Here is a 21,179-nt window from a genome sequence, read left to right on the forward strand (position 1 = left end):
AGTCCTCATTTTGGTTATCATCAAAACATGGCTAAGATTTCTGTGCATCCCTCATCAAGATACATTTACCACTGTTATTAAATATTAATAGATATTATGGCTAGTTATTTTTGACTGCAGTTAAAAGCTGTTGTATGTTATCAAGCACTGAAAACCAAACCCTAAGAGTTATGATTGAAAACTATGAATTAACTTCTAACATTCCTGAAAGCTTCTGAGACTTTAAACCATTTTCTAATTTTAAGACCATCTTCAGAACATCAGTGCTCAGTCTTCAATTTTTACACTGATGTTAGGATAAATATGGTCTGCCTTACCAAGGCCCATTTAAAATGTCATGGCAATCCTCTTTTTTTTTTTTAAACTTGTAGCAGATTGTTTTGTGGACATAATGCAGACTGATTCAGTATATGCCATTTATATTTGTTTAATAGATGAAAAGGATGGCTTGGCAGTCAGTCTTAAAGAATGCAACCAGTTGGTTGAAGAGGCCAAGGAGCGGGAGTTTCAGATGCAAAACAAAGTAAAGTCAATGGAGCAGCAAGTACATGCACTGACTGAACGAGACCATGAGGTGGGTTTTGCCATCGAGGACACCGTTACTTTTACTTGTAAGATGTCTAAACCAAAACGGAGTCAAGAAGCATTACCTACAGATAGTCCTGCTACTCCGCAGGTAGAGCATAGGAATGCCAGGGTCAAACATTCTGTTCCAACTGGGACTACTCATATTTGAAATGTGTGCACGTTGGGAATTGAAAGGTGCTGTGGTTTAAAAGAAATTATTTAGCAGATTCATGACTTGTGTGTGTGTGTGTGTGTGTGTGTGTGTGTGTGTGTGTGTGTGCGCGCGCGCGCGCGCGCGCGCGCGTGTGTGTGTAGAACATAAAGAAACAGAGGATAGCAGATGCTGCTGTAGACAGCATGAAGCAGCAGATGATGGAGCTGTGTCGCTCTGACACTTTGTCCAGAGCACGGGAGCAACATGACCGAGACCTCTCCATTATGAAAGAGCAGCATGAGCTTGTACTGTTGGCACTAGAGCAAAAGCTTGATTCCAGCTGTCAGGCTCTGAAGGAGCAGGTCAGTAATCGCACAGTCATGTCCTGCATGTGTGGGTGGATGAAGAAGAAGATTTGGATGAAAAAGACTACTATGCATTTTCATGGAACCAGTATTTTGCCATGTTCAACGTTGCCTCAGGCCACTAAGTTTGTATTTAGAAGGTGTGGTGTTACTTTTGTTGCTCCCAGACTGAGCTTAGCCAGAGGTTGAGGGAACAGGTGAAACAGCTGGAGCACCAGAGAGAGGAGGAGCAGATGGAGAAAGCGAAAGTCATCAACATCCTTGCTCAGCGTCTGGAGGACAGTCAACAACAGTGTGCCAAGCTGCTCCAGACAGGTTGTGCACCCACGCTACTTGACTTGAGGCAACGCCTGTGTTCAAATGAAACAAAAATCTCACACTACAGTACAGAAATGACAACTTTCATATGTGCATACACTAGTTTTTCATCAAACCTGCTGACTGTTTTCTTTCTTTCCCTCTACTGTTCATTTAAGGTTCAGTGCAGGAGATGGCTCAAATGCAAATCAAACTAGAGCAAGCGCTGTCTGCCAAGGCTTTGAGCGAAAACACAAACAAAGTCTTGCAGGTTTGTGTTTTTGTTTTTTGTTTTTTGCATTCACAGGACCAGGCCATCTTCTCAGTGATATTGTTGAGCTGCCTAACTTCTGACCAACCTTTTTCAATGTTTGTGTTTAATTTTGTCTTTCAGGAGGATCTGGCCGATTTGAAGGGGCAGATCACACTCTATGAATCCGCCGTGAAACATGGTGTCATAGCTTTAGACCTTAACGCAGATTGGGACAACCAGCTGTCTGAATCCTATATGGATTTAGGAATCAAGAAGACAAACCGGAAGAACGGCAGGCTTCACAGGTATGCCATGTTAGTAGTATTATGGTCATCTTTACATTGAATGTCAAAATCAAACACAAGTGACTGTTACAAATTGACTCATCGCATATATATATATATATATATATATATATATATATATATATATATATATATATATATCGCTACGTTTAATCCACCTGGCACAACTGACCCAATTCTTATTTCATTATTAATTTATGCTAATGTGGCACAGATCAGAAATGTATTATGACTGTGTAACCAGGAAAAAAGCATATGTAATAATCATGGAATATTTTTAACTCTGAATTTGACAACAATCATATGTGGAAATAAATTGGGTAGGTATCTGATATCTGCCAATGCAACTCTCATATAACCCCACGGATGGATTATTTCAGGTCATTACAAATCGCACGTTATTCAAAATGTGCCACTCTCACTCATATTTCCTTTAGAATAATGTGATGTACACAAAAAGTTGTTTACTCTGCATCGATGAATAAACTCTTATGTAGGCCTACATATGTCAATTATTTATGTGCAAACCAAAGAGTTATGGTGTAAGCAAAGGAGTTGGATATGGGTCAGTTTTAAAAGTAGATGTAAATAGCAGCAGAGTTCTTGATGTACTGGAGTTTGTTTAGGACTTTGGATGATGAGCCATAGAGAATGCTGTTGCAGTAGTCAATTCTGGATGTGATGAAGGCATGGATCAAGGTTTTGGCAGCAGAGAAGGAGAGTGATGGATGGAGACGAGCTTTGGTTTTTTTAGTGGAAAAAGGCAGTTCTGGTGATTTGATTGACAAGGTGTTCAAAGTAGAGGTTTCTGTTGAAAATGATTCTGAGGTTGCGAATGTATGGGGAGGGAGACAGAGTAGAGTTATCAATGGTGAGGCAGAAGTTGTGAGTGGTTTTGGTAAGGGATTTGGGGCCGATGATCATATCAGATTTATCACAATCTAGTTTGAGGAAGTTGTCTTGCAGCCATGATTTAATTTGCGTGAGGCAGTTAGTCAGACTGGAGTAAATTGTAGTGGTGATGGATTTAGTAGATATGTAGAGCTGGACATCATCGGCGTGGAAGTGGAGACCATGACAATGTATAATGTTACCAAGGGGGAGCAGAGGACCAAGCACTGAACCCTTGGGGGGACGGTTGGGTACCAAACTCTATTTATTTAAGGTACCAACAGAATTATGTCGGTACTACCGAGTACCTATTCACATTAGATCAATCGGTGCCAATTTTGGTTCCTTGAGAGTGGGTTGTATTATGAATTAAATATTGATAAGATTCCTTATGAGCCTTTCAAAAAAATCCCTCCTAGTTTTACTGCCTGTTGCAAGTGCACATCTGGGTGAGAGCATATACGTTAGAAAGAGAGAGAGCAAGACTATGTTACCCCTCCCCTAAACCTACAGCATGTTCAAGTCAAATACAGTCAGGACAATGGCAAACCGAAAATGGTCACACTTTTCCAAACTTGATGCAGACAACGCTCGCTGCAATATTTATGATGCGAAATGCAAAGCTGATCTACGTTTCCCATGGCGGCGGCACCGTGGGCTATGTGTCGCAAATTGTGGTCACTCACCCATGGATGACCTGAGAGGGACGCTGAGTACACGTGCTCTTTAGTCTTAAAAATTCCTCAGAATAATTATAATCTTTACTAAAATGGAAGGAGTCTTTATCTGTCTGACTGTCTTCGACTTTCTCAACAACCATTCATCCAATCAACTCCACACTTGGCGGGTGCACCGTGGGTCTGAACTGTTTCATGCTTGTTTACTTGTTTTCTTTTTTTACAACTGAAATTAAATTTTTGCCATTACAGAGAATAAAGTACTGAAAACAAAAGGTACTGTTGGGCACCGGTACCGAATTCCTGGTACTGGTATTGGTACGAATGTGAATGGTACCCAACTCTAGCCTTGGGACAGAGGAGCGGTGAAGGAAGTGCAGTCATTGATGCTGATGAACTGTTGTCTGTTTGTGAGATATCAATCAATCAATCAATCAATCAGACTTTATTTGTATAGCACTTTTCATACAAACAAATGTAACACAAAGTGCTTCACACAATATAACAATAAAATCTCCTCCCCTCACAAAAAAAAGTACAGATAAATTTTATAAAAGTACAGACAAGTTTAAAACTGAGTTAGTAAAATAAATAAAAGTGGGAATGTATGGGATCTAGGTCATGAGAAGATAGGGATATGTACAGTTGTGAATCATCTGCATAATTATGGTAATTTATTTAGTGTTTCTGTATAACATGTGCGAGTGGGAGCATATAGAGATTGAATAGTAGTGGTCCAAGAATCAAACCTTGGGGTACCCCATACATTATACCCACTTTGTCCGAGGAAACATGTCCAATAGACACAAAGAACTGCCTGTCCTTTTCTAAACCAGTTGAGAACTGAGCCAGAAATGCCGTCCCATTTTTCTAATCTCTCTAGCAAAATATCATGATCAACAGTATCGAAAGTGGCACTGAGATCCAGGAGCACAAGAACAGACAATTTATTAGAATCTGTGTTCATATGCAGATCGTTCACAACTTTGATAAGTGCCGTTTCTGTGCTTTGGTGAGATCGAAAACCTGATTGATAAATGGCTAGAAGGTTGTTCGATATTAAATAGTTATTAACTTGAGAATGAACTGTTTTTTCAAGTATTTTGCTGAGGAATGGTAAGTTGGAGATGGGCCTGTAGTTGGCAATGGCTGTCGCATCAAGACTGCTCTTCTTCAAAAGTGGTTTAATGACAGCTGTCTTAAGTGCTGCAGGAAATATACCTGCCTGAAGAGAGTAGTTAATACTTTCTAAAACATGATGTACTAAGAAATTAAAAACATTTTTAAAAAATGTGGTAGGGAGAGGATCCAAGCAGCAGGTGGAGGACCTGAGCTGCCTAACAATATTGTGTAGACTTTTAAGATATAGAGGGTCAAAGTGAGACATGGTGCCAGTGATATTTCTGGAGAACTGGAGGGTAGGTTCATTACTGGATCTTGAGGCACCAATGTTCTGTCTAATGGCAATAATGTTGTTGTTGAAGAATGTAGTGAATTGCTCACATTTTTCGGTGGACAGTATCTCTGATGGGTTTGGAAATGCTGGATATGACTTTAGCCAAGAGAGGGAAGTACTGGTGATATTGATGAAGGATTCAAGGAGGGAGAGAAGAATGGTGTGATTGGTAGACAGACAGACAGACAGACAGACAGACAGATAGATAGATAGTCTTTATTGTCCTGCAGGAAATTTGTTTTCATATTTACAAGATGGTTGTGAGATTAGCTATGTTGTATGGTTTGAAGACAATGGCACTGATGAAAAGACAGGAGGCGGAGCTGGAGTTGGCAGAGTTGAAGATGCTAGGATTGCATTGGAAGTGATGAAGAAGGACAGGATTAGGAATGATTATATTAGAGGGACCAATCAGGTTGGACGGTTTGGAGACCAAGCAAGAGAGGCAAGATTGAGATGGCTTGGACGTGTGGAGGAGAGATGCTGGGTATATTGGGAGAAGGATGCTGAATATGGAGCTGCCAAGGAAGAGGAAAAGAGGAAGGCCAAAGAGGAGGTTTATGGATGTGGTGAGGTAGGACATGCAGGTGGCTGGTGTGACAGAGGAAGATGCAGAGAACAGGTAGAAATGGAAACGGATGATCCGCTGTGGTGACCTCTAAAGGGAGCAACCGAAAGTAGTAGTAGTAGCCAGTACATGCACAAAAACATACAGATAATCACACTGCAACATACAGATGTACATACAGATACATAAACACATAACATTCATAAACACATAACATTCACTCACACTCGTAGATAAATGGATCTATGTTAGGTCAGCGAGGCATCTTTTTAGTGCTGCTATGGCAGAAGGGACACAACTTCTGCCAAAGTGAGCTCTTCTCCATTTCAGAGTCCTGTATTTGTAAACAAAAAAACAAAAACAATGACCCATTGCAGTGATGGGACACTGTGCTGTAGAAGATGCCGTCCTTCTGATGAGACGTTAAAACTGAGATCCTGACTCACTGTGGTTATTAAAGGTCCCATGGCACTTATCGCAAAGTGTAGGGGCTTCCCCAGTGTCCTGGCAAAATTCCCAACCTGGCTCTCCATCTGGCCACCTAATTATCCCCCCCGTGTTATGCGGTCAATAATTCCTCCCTTTCCACCTCAAGCTGATGTGTGGTGAGTGTTCTGGCACAAAATGGCTGCCGTGCATCACCCTGGTAGGTGCTACACGTTGGTAGTGGTTGAGGTGAGTTTCTCCCTTCTCTGTGAAGAGCTTTGGGTGTCTAGATAACGTGTTATATAAATGTAATCCATTATTATTATTATTGTTATTGTTGTTATTATTATCATCTGCAGTGTGATGGCAGTAGTGGGAAATATGAATTGAAGGGATGATCAGTGTCATTCACTATTGTGAGGGCAAGGCGTGTCATGGTGTCAAAAGCTGCAATTAGGTCGAGGAGTATGAGAATGCTGAGGTGGCCAGAGTCTGAGGAGAGGAGGAGGTCGTTGGTGACTTTAATGAGGGCTGTTTCTGTACTGTGCTGTGAGCGGAAGTCAGATTGAAATGGTTTGAACAGTTCATTGGAGATGAGGTAAGCTCCAAACTAACCACCAAATTCCTCTCCCTTGGCCTCAACCCCTCCCTCTGTAACTGGACCCTGGACTTCCTGACCAGCAGACCTGTCTGTTAGGTTAGGTGACCACACCTCCTCCACCCTGACCCTCAACACAGGTGCCCCTCAAGGCTGTATTCTGAGGCTCCTCCTTTTCTCCCTCTTTACCCACGACTGCCTGCCAACTCACCCTTCAAATGTAATAGTTAAGTTTGCAGATGACACCACAGTCATTGGCTGTATCATCACCAATGACGAGACAGCCTACAGGGACAAGATTCAGCACCTCACATCTTGGTGCACTATCAACAATCTTGTCCCCAATGTGCAGAAGACAAAGGAGCTCATTGTGGACTTCAGGAGGTCTAGAAACTGCAGCCACTCCCTCATACACATCAGTGGGGTGGAAGTGGAGCGTGTCTCCAGCTTTAAATTCCTTGGAGTCCATATCAGCAAGGAACTTTCCTGGACATCAAACACCCAGGCCCTTGTGAAAAAGGCCCAACACCTGCATTTCCTGAGGAGGCTGAGGAGCACCCGTCTATCCCCCAAAATTCTCACTAACTTCTACCACTGCACCATAGAGAGCATCCTGACCAGCTGCATCTCAGTGTGGTACGGCACCTGCACATCAGTAGACCAGAAAGCTCTGCAGGGGGTTGTCAAGGCGGCCCAGCATATCACTGGTACCCAGCTCCCAGCCATAAAAGACATTTATCACAAATGCTGCCTTCGAAGGGGTCTCAGCATCAGCAGAGATCCCACCCACCCCAACCATGGACTGTTCTCACCCCTGCGCTCTGGGAGGCGCTACAGGAGCCTCAGAGCCCGCACTACCAGGCTCAAAAACAGCTTCTTTCCCCAAGCTGTTGTCCACGTGAACCTGGCTACCCACTGAATGTCTGTGGATATTTTTAAATATTTTGTACTCTTGTTCTTTTTTAACTTATTTTTAGCTTTTGGTGTATATCTTATACTGTGTTTTCTGTGTTTGTTTGTTTGTGTCTGTCTTGCACTGTTTGGCGAAGCCGCAGCCCTTATTTAATTTTTAACATGTGCCTGCACATTGTTTTTAATGTCAATAAGTTGAACTGAATTGAGTTGGGAGGTGACAGAAAAGGGAGATTGGAGATGGGCCAGAAATTGCTCATGATGTTAGGGTTGAGTCCAGGTTTTTTGAGGATGGGGATGACAGCAGCTAGTTTAAGTGTATGGGAGACTGAACCAGAGCTGAAGGAGGAGTTAATGATTTCTGTGATGAGTGAGGAGATAGCTGGGAGACAGTCCTTAACAAGATTGGATGTGATGAGATCCAGAAGACAAGTGGAGCTTGTCATTCCTACCATAAGGTTGGACAGCTCCACTGGGGACATGGCAAGAGAACTTTAACACGGGATGAGTGGTAAGGGGGGGGGGGGAATCTCTCATCCCATTCTGCTCACTGTACTGACAGTAGAATTGACTCCTTTCCCACAGGAGTCCCATGACCCATGGGATTCCTGACCAGACGTCAGGCTCGAGCACAGACAGTTTGCATGAGTGAATACATCTATCTGGATCAGACAGACTTTCACTTTGTCAAGTTTGGTTAAATTTTCTGTCGTGATGAGGGCAAATTTTTTTGATTCACGTCATTCGAAAACCACATATTGATGTTGTTTTCTGATCAACTTATTAAGAATTTTGCATTCAGTTAATTATTGCTGTTGGTTTATTGATTTATTTCAGTGAAGTGATATGCATAGGCTAACATCTATTAAAACACATTTGGATAGATGTTTGAGTCCTCGACTAGACTGCTGCACAGAAATAGCTTGTTGCACATTATACATGGTCTGAGCTAGTGGAGGCATAAGTGCAATTGCAAGCCAAAATGGACACTAAAATCATACTACGTTAGCAGATCTACATTAACACAACCCCAGCTGCATCGCCACACCCATCTTGGCACAGGTGGGTTCCTTTTGGGCCACAAAATTATTGCCAATCAGCTTTTTTTGTGTTTGCACCTCCACAGGCTCTGTGCCAGCACCAAGATAGAGCTGTATGTCTCTTCACATTGCTGAGGTCCTTTGTCTTTGTACTATGACTGCCACTATGTACCATTAAACTTGTAAACGCTTTATATATTTCTGCTACAATACTAACAAGAATAATTCTTGTTTGTCAGTCATAGGGATTAACATGACTCTGATTTGTAAACATGTTTTTTTATTCTGTCTGTGTATCTGTGCGTGTCAGTACTGTGCTGGCTGACCTGGCAGACCCCAAGCTGCCTAAGGAGGAGGCGCTGCAAGAGCTAAAAGCTGAGATGCAGCGCTGTCTGGCCAGTCTGCGAGGGAAGAGGCAGAAGATCAACCAGCTGCAGGAGGAGCTCCAGCTCTCTCAGACGCGTGCAGAAGAGCTAAGGACCCAGCTGGACAAGGCACATTTCCCCTCTGACGTGAGGAATACAACATGCACAACAACGTGACCAGGATCCAAATGCTACATTCCATTTAACCTGGGAAGTGAAGATTTCAAAAATCTTTTCCTTAGATTCCAAAACCCTGAGAGTTGTCTGTTGTCACAGAAAATGGGTGGTATTACCTGGGAAATGTAAACAGTGTACTTATAGCATTAATCTTTCATTTATTAAAAACATAGTATAGTAATTGATTACTAAATGTTGAGTGGGCTTTTTCAGCTGCTCTGTGTGCTTGCCAATCAGCTCAATTTGACTCCAGTAGCTAATGCTAGCACTAAATTTGCCACACAGACATCTTTTCTGCAACTATCCATGGTCCCTTTTGGTTTCTTTAAACTGCTGCACTGAAATGTTTTGAATTCAGGGGTCTGAACCTCTGACATGGAAATATCACCTTCCCAAGTTGAATGTAATGCAGAATAATTTGACAATGTGTGAAATGGTACATTGGTGGAGATACCAATGTACAAACAGTTATTTTGGGCTTATTATTTGCTTGCGTTAATGATAAGATGCTGAAAAATGACTGAAAAAGAAGGAAATGCATTCTGGGTTGTGTTTTATCCATCACATTTAATCACTTAACCAGTGGAAGTGCACATCTGTGTTCCTGAACTGCATATGTTCAGACAACGGTTTCACAATCTAGCAGCCAAATATTGCATCCTATGCAGCCACATTGTTCCTGTAGTGTAGAGCCAGTGTAATAACAACAGCAAAAAGAAACTGCATGTTGTGCAAACACTTGCAACATTTGGAAAATAGCAACAAATTGTAAAAATAAAGTCCAGCTACCATTTTGTCAAGAACAACATAAATGGGCAAGGGATTTCAAAGGAATGATCATAGGGTAGGACGGGTCCTAACATAACTAAAACTACGAAATTTGCGGGCTGTGTGTAAAGGGGGGGGGGGTCACTGACTTGGTGGTCTGAAAGGGGGTCTTAGAAACCATCCCAGGATTTGAAACCCAGAAAAATACCAGACTTTTGGTGTTAAAGACATTAATGAAACCCTAACAGATTTTTAAAATCATTTCGCCTTGACTGAAAAATAACCACAATGACAGAAATATGAATGAATTTGAAAATGGAAACTCAACCAACAGAATGATACAAAGACAACAAAACTAAAACATCACAAGTAGCACAAATAACTAATACTCGTGCTGATGCAGATAATCATGATGATCATAAATAAAATTACTTTGCTGTAGATTAAAGGGACCAGCCTGGATTGTACTCAAGAAATGACTGGAGTGTCTCAAAAGGAATTAACAAGACTACAGGAAGATAAGCAACACTTGGAGGCGCAGCTGGAGGTTTGATCACCAACTATCACTGAATCAAATCAGCCTATGTTATATGATTGTGTTTCTGTACAGGACTGTATTTCTTTTATACTTCCAGGTGCTGGAGGAGAACAACAAAGAGCTGAGGCAGAGTCAGGAGAAGTTGAGGTCTGCCAACAAAGATCTGTGCACCAAGATGAGGGAGATGATCCAGGAGTTGGACCAAGAGAAGCAGGAGGCAGCTGAACGGTAAGGCATGGAGGAAGAAAAGATGGGATTACAATTTGAAGGGGGTATGTTAAATTTACCATTCCCTCATTGTTTGTGCAACTACACTGTAGTTGCACGGGGAATGGTAAATTACAGCAACACCCAAAGCTGGAAAATTGCCTCCACAGCCACCCAGATGTAAATACAATAAAAAGTCAGCATTTTGCTATATTTTTGCGTCAACCCCAACAGCAATTAACAATTTAAATTTCAGTTGGAGTACATGTGTCCATAAATCTTAATAGTGCTATCCTTTAACTGCAAAACACACCAAAATGATCCTGCAACAAGATGGAAATGAACCAAATGACTCCGTCTCCATGATTTGGTGTAGTGTTGAGTTTCTGTCTCTGTGCTTAGGTATGAGAGGATTCAGCAGCAGTACAGGGATGACGTTGTGAAACGGGTCAGAACTGAGCTCACTCTGGAACGCGATGCTCAGATTGATCAGCTGGCTGCCCAGCACCAGCAGCAGATCCAACAGCTAGAGTTAGTCACCATTATCTGTCCCTGTAAATTGTAATCCTTTGGATTTTTTTGCAGTTCATTTGCAGTACTTCTTTTCTATACAGAACCCAGCTGTCGGAGGCCAGTGATAAAATGGTAGCTGTACAAGAGTGTTACATAGCGGTCTGCAAGGAGAAAGACATGCTAGATGAGCGCCTTCATAGAGGAGAGAAAGAAGAAGCTTTAATGAAAGAAAATGAGGTATAACAAACATCCTTGAAACCCCAAATTGATCTAAAATGAGAGTAACATTTTTGGAAAGGCTTGGAACAGAGTTAACATTGTTTTCATAAACTGACCATGCAATGATCAGTTCTGATAAAGAAAACTCCTAAAGATATTTGGTTGTTATTTAAGGGATGTGGTCACTCATTTAGAGATTTCACTTGGTGTCCTTTTGTTGACATATACCAGCTGCTTATTTTGGTGTTTCTTACAATTTTAGAGATTACTTGTGTCAAAACTTGGAGTGATTAGACAACAAGCTCTTAATAGTTATTTTATTGTTATTATCAAGGTTTTGATTGTTATATCTGGAACACTTTTTGGTCGGGGTTTTTTTTGTGTGTGTTCTTAGCTAGTGTAAAGCATCCTTGGGCTCCTTGAAAGGTGCTATACAAAACTCAGTTGTTGTTGTTGTTGTGTTTAGGAAAATTTCAATTTTTACAGAGGTTATCACAAGATTAATATTTCCCTGTGTAAAACAAATATAACATGTAGACAGAAATGAATTTGATGGATAATTTTTCATTCCCAGATGAAGATGAGAGAAGAAAGCAGTGCAGCCATGGAGAAGCTGAGGACGGCGCTTGAGATGCAGCATCAGGCCTCAGTGAACCAGCTCAAAGTTCTTTGGTCCAAAGAAAAGGACATTGAAATCCAGCAACAGGTCAAATTTCAGGTTGCCTTAGTCAAGGCCACCTGTAAGGAGGAACTGGAAAAGGTATAAATGACTATATATTGGGTTCAACTTCTTTTGTTAAATTCATCCATCTATCCATCCATCCATTATCCAAACCGCTTATCCTGCTCTCAGGGTTGCAGGGATGCTGGAGCCTATCCCAGCAGTCATTGGGCGGCAGGCGGGGAGACACCCTGAACAGGCTGCCAAACCATCATTAATGCATTAATACTGCCACCTAATGGACATGTACTGTCACATATCAGACTCTAATGTATAATTGCTTCTGGGCAGATGGAGAGGACCTGGACTCAGAGGTTGGAGGAGGCTAGGAAAATGGCTGACATAGACACTGCTGAGGAATCCTCTCAGACCGATGAGAGTAAGGCCAACTGTGTGACAGTTACACTTGAGGAGCTGGAGTCCAGGCTCACTTCCCAGAAAGAGAGGCTGCAGCTGGAAGCTCACAGAGCTAAAGCCAGGGCAGTAGAAGAGACCAGGAAACAGATTCAAAGTGAGCTTCAGGAGAAACACCTAGAGGACATGACCAAACAGGTGAGATGAGCCTCTTGTTACAATAGTTAACACAAAGTCATGTCAAGTCAAGTCAATTTTATTTGTATAGCCCAATATCACAAATTACAAATTTGCCTCAGTGGGCTTTACAGCAACACAACATCCTGTCCTTAGACCCTCTCATCAGATAAAGAACAACTCCCTAAAAAAAATCTTTAACAGGGAGAAAAAATAGGAAGAAACCTCAGGGAGAGCAACAGAGGAGGGATCTCTCTCCCTAGACGGACAACGTGCAATGGATGTTGTGTTTACACAATTTACACAATACAACACTGAAAGAGGATAAACAGAATTATAATGGACTTATAAAAAATAAAAGCATGTTACGGTACATACAGTACATCTTAGAAAAGCCAGAAAAAGAAAGAAGATAGCAACTTTATTTCGTCATTGCACAGGTTACAGTGAAATTTATTCTTTGCATTTAATCCATCCTATTGTATAGGAGCAGTGGGCAGCTGCAGCGCCCGTGGACCAACTCCCAGTTCTTTTTTCCATTGCCTTGGTCAGGGGCACAGGCCGGAGTATTAACCCTAACATGCTTTTTTTATGGTGGGAGAAAACCCATGCAGACATGGGGAGAACATGCAAACTCCACACAAAAAGGACGTGGGACGGCCTGAGGTTTGAACCCAGGACCTTCTTGCTGTGAGGCCACAATGCTAACCACTGGGCCACCATACTGCCCACCACCACCACCTTAGCGTATGCTACTCTAGTAGAAACCAGACCTTACACTTTTTTAGTTTGCGCCAAGCTCTATCTATTGAACTATTATGATATTTTCTCCTCATTCTTGCACTGGTTCATTAGTCCTCTTGTCCTCATGTCTAATATGCAGACTGACAGTCACTAAATCTGGGACTGTTACAGGTGGAAGGAGCAGTAACCAGGGCCTACAGCCGCTGGGTTGAGGATTTAACCTCTTTACCAGAGTACAAGGCCAATCTCCAAAGAGAGGAGGAAAAGTGGAAAGAGCTGCAAGAGAACAATGTACAACAACAGGTATATCAAACATTTATTTTTCTAAATGGTCATGGGAAGCTGCATTCTCTTTTCTTGTTTTTCTTATTTATTTACTTTTTAAATGTTCAAGTCTTTTTCATCACTCCGATTGTAAAAGGTGTCCCAGGCCCTAAGGCTGGCAGAAGAGAAGTGGCATAAGAGGCACAGAGACCCACTGGTGGAGCAATGGGTTGAAGCCCAGAGGATGGACGAGCTCCAGAAACAGGTGGCATCTCTACAGAACCAGCTGGAGCAAGTGAGGGGACAGCAGGCTGCCCTGCTTAGGGCTGAGTTGGCTGGAGCAAGGGCAACCTGGAACAGAGACAAACAGCAGGAGCTCTCCGCCATCCAGGTCCGCAGCGAGCAGGAGTGCCATGCCAAGCTACAAGAGAAGGACAGAAAGCTGCAGCAGGCTCTGCAGCAGACCCGAGAGGAGTCAGAACTCAAGAAGAAGGAACTGTGCCTGCAAATGGAGACTGAGCGGCAGCAGGCTCTGAGGGCTAGAGAAGAGGAGTGGAGCGCTCAGCAGGCTAAGAAGGAGCAGGACCAGAGAAAGCAGATCAGGGAGGAATTTCTGGTAGAGCTTCAGGCTGGGCTGGAAGAGCTTCAGGCACAACTCCTTGGGGACGCCAACACTGAGAAACAAAACACTGAAGGGGCTATGACGCTGAATGGGACCACTGCAGAGATAGCACATATCATTCGGTCATCATGCAAAGATGTGCTCACTAAAGCAGTGTACCAGGCCAAAAAGGAATGGAAGAAAGTGAGTCGTGGTCTCTCAAGTCTAATGTTGTCATCTGTTAATAATTGGCCCAGGTAGACCTGTCTCCATTATTACTGAATCACCTGAATATAAAAATATTACACCGCCAGTTGAGTACTGCTATGTTGAAATGTTACTGTATGTGTGTTAAGTGGCTTCATTTTTGCGTCTTCTCTTGATCACTGTGAATTTATACCCCTACAGATGAGTGAAGAGAAGCTCTGCTGTGTGTTGAAAGAAACGCAAGAACAACACGAGAGAGAAATTGTCAAAATGCAAAGTATGTAATATGTGTTTCATTGTTGTTTCGCTTATGGCCCCCTCATTAGTTATGGTACTGTGAAAACTTTACACTTTACTCCTAATGACAAGCTTAAATCCCTGCAAAAACATAATTTGATGAAAATACGATACTTTTTGGTAGGCTATGTGTCCCAAAAGAGAGAGGAGGCCCGCTGTGGAAAACAGTGTGCTGGCACAATAAGCAGGCTGCAGAAAAAGAACCAGGACCTCCAGAGACACCTGGAGAAGGCCTGCCGAAAGCTCCAACAAACTGTCAAAGAGAACAAGGCTGCCCTGCAATGCCTCCAAGGTAGATAAATGTTTCCTCAAAGTGGCTTGAGTTGAGTGTGGAAATAAATTATTCACTGTAAATGTGTATGGCTAGGTGCCACCCAATTTGATATTACAATAGAATTTTAATACCAATTCAATACATTATGCAAATTTTCAAATATTATAAATGTGATTTGAAATTACTTTTTTTTAAGGCTCAATTCCCAGTTTTCACAGTTTTATAGGGAAATGCGATTACGAGCATGCTTCCCCAAGTAAGCATTCAATCGGTTCAAATGCAAACATTCAGAGATATAGAAATCATTAAATCTGTTGAGTGTATATCAACATTGTGATTCAGGGGAAAAGCTGCAATAAAAGATGGGTCAGTGTCCCTTCTTTTCTCAGTATACACCACCACACTTGGTGCAATCATCCGCTCCCATGGTTTCTAATACCATTGCTATGCTGACGATACCCAGCTCTTCCTATCATTCCCGCCAGATGACCTCACAGTCTCAGCGCGGATATCGTCATGCCTTGCTGATATTTCTGCATGGATGAAAGAACGCCAAGAGAAAGATTGTAGTATGAGGTCTTGTACCTCATCTCTGTACAGAGAAAAGTGTACCCCGTCAGCTAGCACTTTTATTGGAATTACATCCAAAAGGGATCTTATTTAGGCAAGAGTTCCTTCCTCTCCCTTTTTTCTAAGGACAGGATGTTGTGTTACTGTAAAGCACCTTGAGGCAAATTTGTAATTTGTGATATTGGGCTATACAAATAAAATTGACTTGACTTGACTTATCTGTGATGGACTGGCGGTCTGTCCAGGGTGTCTCCCCGCCTGCCGCCCAGTATGACTGCTGGGATAGGCTCTAGCATCCCTACGACCCCAGTTGGGATAAGCGGCTTGGATAGATGGATGGATAGATGACTTGATTTATATAGGCAAGGGCCACGCCCTCTTTGAGAGCTTTCTTTCCCTACGTGAAAGGTCCTTCCTTTCCCTTTTGAAAAGTCAAGGGCCACGCCCTCCCTGAGAGCCCTGTTTCCCTAGGTGAAAGGTCCTTCCTTTCCCTTTTGAAAAGGCAAGGGCCACGCCCTCCCTGAGAGCCTTCTTTCCTTTAGGCAAATCCCTTCCAAAGGATTCCCTTTCTCTTTTTTGTCTTTTTTTTTTTGCTTTCTTTTTTCTTTTTCTTTTATTTTGCTTTCTCTGTTTCTTATGTGACAGCTGCTATGTTCTTCCCCTCTCTGTTTCTTCACAGACACAAATACACAACTACTCTGTGTATCCCACAGAGACACAGACAGGTGCTCTAGTGAGAAGGAAAAAGGAGGAGGACTTTTACACAAACAAACTAGACAGACCCAGGCCAGAGAAAAAACTCTCTCCCTATTGGCAAATTTCCCCCTCTAAGCTCAGAGCATCCACGACGTCATCACACACAACAAAACCTCAACAACCATCAATGGGTGTTTTAAAGCTAAACCCACTTTTAGAATTTGGAAGCGTAACCAAATGCAATTTCCACACAAATAATCATGCGTCCATTAATTTGCTATAACCCACTAAATCGTTTTCAAAAATTTAGATCACTTACTGCCATCCCATTCCCTGAAAGGATGACCCCAGGTGTCTTGAAAAAACCCTGTTTTTACTTGGCCTCCTAGGAACTATCTCGATCGTGGACTGGTCACCTTGTCAAGAAAAGGTCAGCAGGTTAAGATCGCGGCGGAACATCTTAAAATGTCGTGGAAATTGCCTGCAAACACTCAAGACTCAGGCTTGATTACACAAAACACTGATGGTTAATGATGAAGATAAGTTGTATACAATACTGCGAGTACAAGAAGAATCACTCATGTGCTACCCTCCCTCTATTCTCCCTATATTCTCAAATGCACAAAGAAAATCTTTTCCTTATAGACCTTTTTTATAAACAAAGAAAGACTTGCGCATTGGTCAAATTCAGCCAATTAATATACATTTCCTATACATTATACCATAGGTTGGCTAAATATCTGGTCATCTCCAGTTAAGGGGGGGGGGGCACAGATAGGATTACAAGACACTGAGTTAAGCAGTAGAGTGTGGGACTTTAACATATAAATGAATGTCCGTGCTATTTAAGCCCTTGCCAAATGAGTTCACGCTGATGATTAAGGTTATCACCACCAGGTAAATCTATCTGTATTTCGCAGTATGCCGGAGTTTTAAATCTGGTGTCTGTGGCAACGTTCCCGCGCTGGCACACTAGAGGTGATGCGCAGTCATGCGTTTTATGTCAACCAGCAATGATTGCTTTGCTAGAGCTGAACTTCCGAACACCAGACATGACTTCATTTTTAGAGCCTTGGATCTCTTTGGTTTTGGTAGCACCTTCTCAAATGCAATTAGAACCCTTTACAAAAATAGCAATTGCTCCATCAAATTATCACATGGTACATCTTGCTCGCTATGCAAATTCTATTAATTCACATTAAAAACAGTGGTATTTTAGGTATATCCATTGCTGACAAAACTATTATCATCAATTAGCTGAGGACACAACATTATTCTTAAAGAACAAAGACCTGTTAAGACATACTTATCTAGATATAATATTGATATTGAAACTAGCTGTAGCTTTTGCAGAAACAAGGATGAAACTTTAATTCATCCTTTCTGGGAATGTGCATGTAGCAGAAACCTCTGGACTGATATAAGTAACTTAATACACAGGAAAATCACTAACTTCAACATTGAAAAAGAGCGTGTCTTGTTCGGAGTAACTAGGAATAGCCTTAATGATGTCAGTGCCTTGTACATTATCAATCGATTTCTATTTTTGGTAAATATCAAATACACACCAGCAAATTTTCTGCCCAAAAACCTAACTTCTTTGTCTTCAGTCCTATATTCAACCAATATGTAGAAACTCTTAAATCCATTAAACACCGTAAAACCATTGAAAAAGAGCTGAACTTCCATATGAAGGAAGTGTTTGTATGCCTCTGGCTTGCCTTCAGAGCTTCAGGGCCAGAAGGCTTCTAGTCTTGGAAGCTGTGGCAGAAAAACCTAAGAAGCCTCCAAGAAAAGTTTCTGATGCGCCAGAAAAAAAATGAAACTTGGCGTTCAGAGGAAGGATTAATGGCAAAAAAAAAGCCATCAAAGTGAGGACAAACATGGATAACCAATGGCACAGCTTTCCCTTGTTGGAGAGTGCTGAAAGAAGAGAAGTAATTACTCTCACTGCCAGAATGGGGAGACAAAACTTCTGCACTACAGGTTTAAGCAGAATTGTGGGCTCCTGAGAGCTCCCTATATGATTTATCTCATGACAGCTTCTTGCACCACATAACACGCCATTGTAAGAGTTGAACAGAAGATGGGAAGAGAAGAAAACAACTTCCCATCCCCCATAACGAGACATTCCCAACTCCTCTCTGGAGTGTTCAGACAGAGCCTGGTACACCATAACACGACTTCCTTTTAAAGTAGAGTTGACCAAAAGCCATAGAGAATTAAATACACAATTAATCAGGAACACTTTGAACAAATGATTACTCTTTTAATGTTTCATGTTAGTTTTCTTTCACACCCCCAATTTAATGTTTTTAACTTATCATTTCCTGCAGACGAGCACAAGGGCAGTTTACGTAAGATAAAGGAAGACCACCTATTGCAGCTGGAGGAAGTCAAGAGATCCAGTGAATCAATGGGGTCTGTAAGATTTTCTTTTGTCACGGTGTAGCTTTTAAAGCCCAAATCTATGGCCCACTATGCTCTACTGCCATAAGAACACATGTACATATGTGCTGTAGATGAGATCAATTATTGTCTCATTGATAAGAGTTTTGATTTTTAATTAGATGACAGTATGTATCACATGTACTAAATAGTGATAAAATCATGTTAACAAATTAATTCATCTTCCTACCAGAAGTTCTAATTGCCAACAAAGTCTGCAGAATGGCCTTGAAGAGATGAAGCAGCAGTACTTGACAGCTGTAGAAAAGATTAGAGGTTGGTAATTCTACCATTCTAACAGACTATAGAAGCTTTTTGGATTAAAAATGGTGTCTGTGAGATGCCAGAAAATCCTCTGGAGTCTTTTGATGGTGTCATGGGTCTAATTAAACAATACCTCTGACCTTGCAGGACAGCTGGTGCCAACATACCAGCTCTCCTTCCTCCTTTCCCATAACATTTGATTAATAGAAACATAGGCGCTGATGTAAAAGGCAGTTATGGCAGTCCCTGTGCATTAGTTAATGTGATATAAAAGTAAATATTAAGCTATAAATATCACACATCACATAGGAGCCATTACCTAAAGTGTTGTTAAATTGTGAGTTCTTCTTTTGCTGTTGAATTGCTCAAGGTCTCCTTCGCCTATTCCAACCTAATTTAGCTGTTCTGTTGCCCTTTTTTGTCTTTTGTGTTTGCATGGCAGGAGACATGCTACGCTACCTCCAGGAGAGTAGGGAGCGGGCAGGGGAGATGATCTGTGATGAGATGCAAAGAGAGAGACGGGACACTGCCAGGAAATTGCGTCGGTATTATTTGACCTGTCTACGGGAGTTACAAGAGGATGGAGTAGATACCACAAGGCAAACAGCTAGCATTGTCCCTAACACGCTTGTGTTTTTTTCCATTAAGGCTATCAAGACTGAGTGTACTCATCTTGCTGTCCTCCTCAGGGCTGAGAACAAAATAATGAATGCTGCTGGTAAGATGGAAGCAATGGCCAAAGTTTTGGAGGCACCTGTCAAAAGGAGATCTGGAAAGAATCACAGCTTACCAAGTGAGTTCTGTCATGCAAAACTAGTGCCGTAGGAAAGGGGATTTTTTATTTTAAAGTGTTAATTTTGTTTTTCAAGTGGTCTGGAACGATGCTCTGTATTGACAGGTTCATCAACAGCTGTTTCTGTCAGCTGCAGCACTTCAGGAAGGAAAGCCGGTCTTCCTAAGCACGTCTTCACAGTAATTCAGACGCCAGAGAGGTCAGATGAGTGGACCTGTAGGGAGAAGAGCTACTTTCGCCCAGATCCTCAAATGCCCACAGGGGTGAAGAAAAAGCCTTTGAATAAAGCTGCCCACCAGGATATGTGTATGTCTGGGGAGGAGGAAGCATCGAAGGAAGCAAGGCTGAAAACCCCGGGCTCTGCTCCTGCACCCCTCTTCTCCTATAAACCCCCTCATCAGATGGCTGCCACTCCCCAGGTGGACTTGGCATATATGTCTGTAAGGTGTAAAAGCAGGGTGGGCTACCTGCAGGGAGTTGACTCCAATAAAGCAGATCATATCCTCAATTCAGACTCTCTTAGCAAAGCCTTACTTGTCCAGGAGCCTGCTGTTAGAGATGAGGGACAGGCTGGCAGCAGTGAGGTCAGCCAAAGCTCAAATGTGGCCTGCATGATCCCTGACTCTGAAAGGAGAGTTGAACCTGTTAGGCCATTTTCTCCATATGCTGCATCACCCCGTGACCTGGGAGAGTTCATGAGTCTCACCCAGGACACCTCTGATGTGACCGCTTATAATGAGATTCCCATGGTGCCAACCCATACCAAGACCTTGACCTTCGCTACCACAAAGAGAACTAGGCACAGAGAACACGCACCTTGCTCTGAGGGGATGCAGAACAGAGTTGGTTCACAATCTGTTTTTGTAGAGCTGAGGCAGTGCCAACAAGACAGTGGCTTTAACAGTCCTTTTGTTCAACAATGATGATGTCAGTAAGGAGGAATCTGAGATGAGATGAAATGAAAATGTGCCTTGTATTTACATTAGTCTCCCATCAGCCAAACATACAGTGCCTTTACATTTCCTTTCAAAAACATTTGGACTTTACATATTCTGGATGAACTGCCTCTGTAGTTTCCTTTTAATGAGTATCCACATTTGAATTTTTTGATAGAGACAGCCAGTGTAAATGGAGTATCATGCACATATCATGGCCATCATCTAGAAAACTTTAATTTGGATCAGAGCTGAAAAGACATCTGCAAGGAATTCCTTAAATATTTGGTCAATTACTTTTTTTCTTTTTTCATTGTTTGTTTTTTTCCCCCGACCTTTCAATTTCAGTTCTGAATGTGATATAATACAGTGGCAATAAGTGTAAACTGCCCAATTTCAACTTGAATTTTAGGGGATATTCAGCATAATTGGATGAAATCCATTCAACACTGTAGTTATCTTTTGTTCATACTATGAACTTCATAATACTCTGTTTCAAAGCAATACATTAAGATACCCTAGTCTTCATTTAAGTAGT

General features: G+C 42.0%; 1 protein-coding gene across 1 annotated transcript in view; it reads left to right on the top strand.

The window, feature by feature from the left end:
* Positions 1 to 20,629, top strand: part of cep152 (centrosomal protein 152) — a 33,019-nt gene extending 12,390 nt beyond the window's left edge. The window contains exons 7-27 of the mRNA XM_056282458.1: positions 435 to 574; positions 883 to 1,083; positions 1,254 to 1,401; positions 1,563 to 1,654; positions 1,778 to 1,941; positions 8,820 to 9,047; positions 10,276 to 10,366; positions 10,455 to 10,585; positions 10,967 to 11,095; positions 11,179 to 11,314; positions 11,871 to 12,056; positions 12,309 to 12,569; positions 13,464 to 13,595; positions 13,714 to 14,361; positions 14,566 to 14,641; positions 14,786 to 14,953; positions 18,538 to 18,622; positions 18,846 to 18,925; positions 19,356 to 19,512; positions 19,603 to 19,706; positions 19,812 to 20,629. Of these exons, the coding sequence (XP_056138433.1) occupies positions 435 to 574; positions 883 to 1,083; positions 1,254 to 1,401; positions 1,563 to 1,654; positions 1,778 to 1,941; positions 8,820 to 9,047; positions 10,276 to 10,366; positions 10,455 to 10,585; positions 10,967 to 11,095; positions 11,179 to 11,314; positions 11,871 to 12,056; positions 12,309 to 12,569; positions 13,464 to 13,595; positions 13,714 to 14,361; positions 14,566 to 14,641; positions 14,786 to 14,953; positions 18,538 to 18,622; positions 18,846 to 18,925; positions 19,356 to 19,512; positions 19,603 to 19,706; positions 19,812 to 20,629 (4,175 nt within the window). The remainder of the gene's footprint in view (positions 1 to 434; positions 575 to 882; positions 1,084 to 1,253; positions 1,402 to 1,562; positions 1,655 to 1,777; positions 1,942 to 8,819; positions 9,048 to 10,275; positions 10,367 to 10,454; positions 10,586 to 10,966; positions 11,096 to 11,178; positions 11,315 to 11,870; positions 12,057 to 12,308; positions 12,570 to 13,463; positions 13,596 to 13,713; positions 14,362 to 14,565; positions 14,642 to 14,785; positions 14,954 to 18,537; positions 18,623 to 18,845; positions 18,926 to 19,355; positions 19,513 to 19,602; positions 19,707 to 19,811) is intronic.
* Positions 20,630 to 21,179: the final 550 nt, after the last annotated feature.

Source organism: Lampris incognitus, chromosome 6, assembly GCF_029633865.1.
Source record: "Lampris incognitus isolate fLamInc1 chromosome 6, fLamInc1.hap2, whole genome shotgun sequence".
NCBI classification, from domain to species: Eukaryota; Metazoa; Chordata; class Actinopteri; order Lampriformes; family Lampridae; genus Lampris; species Lampris incognitus.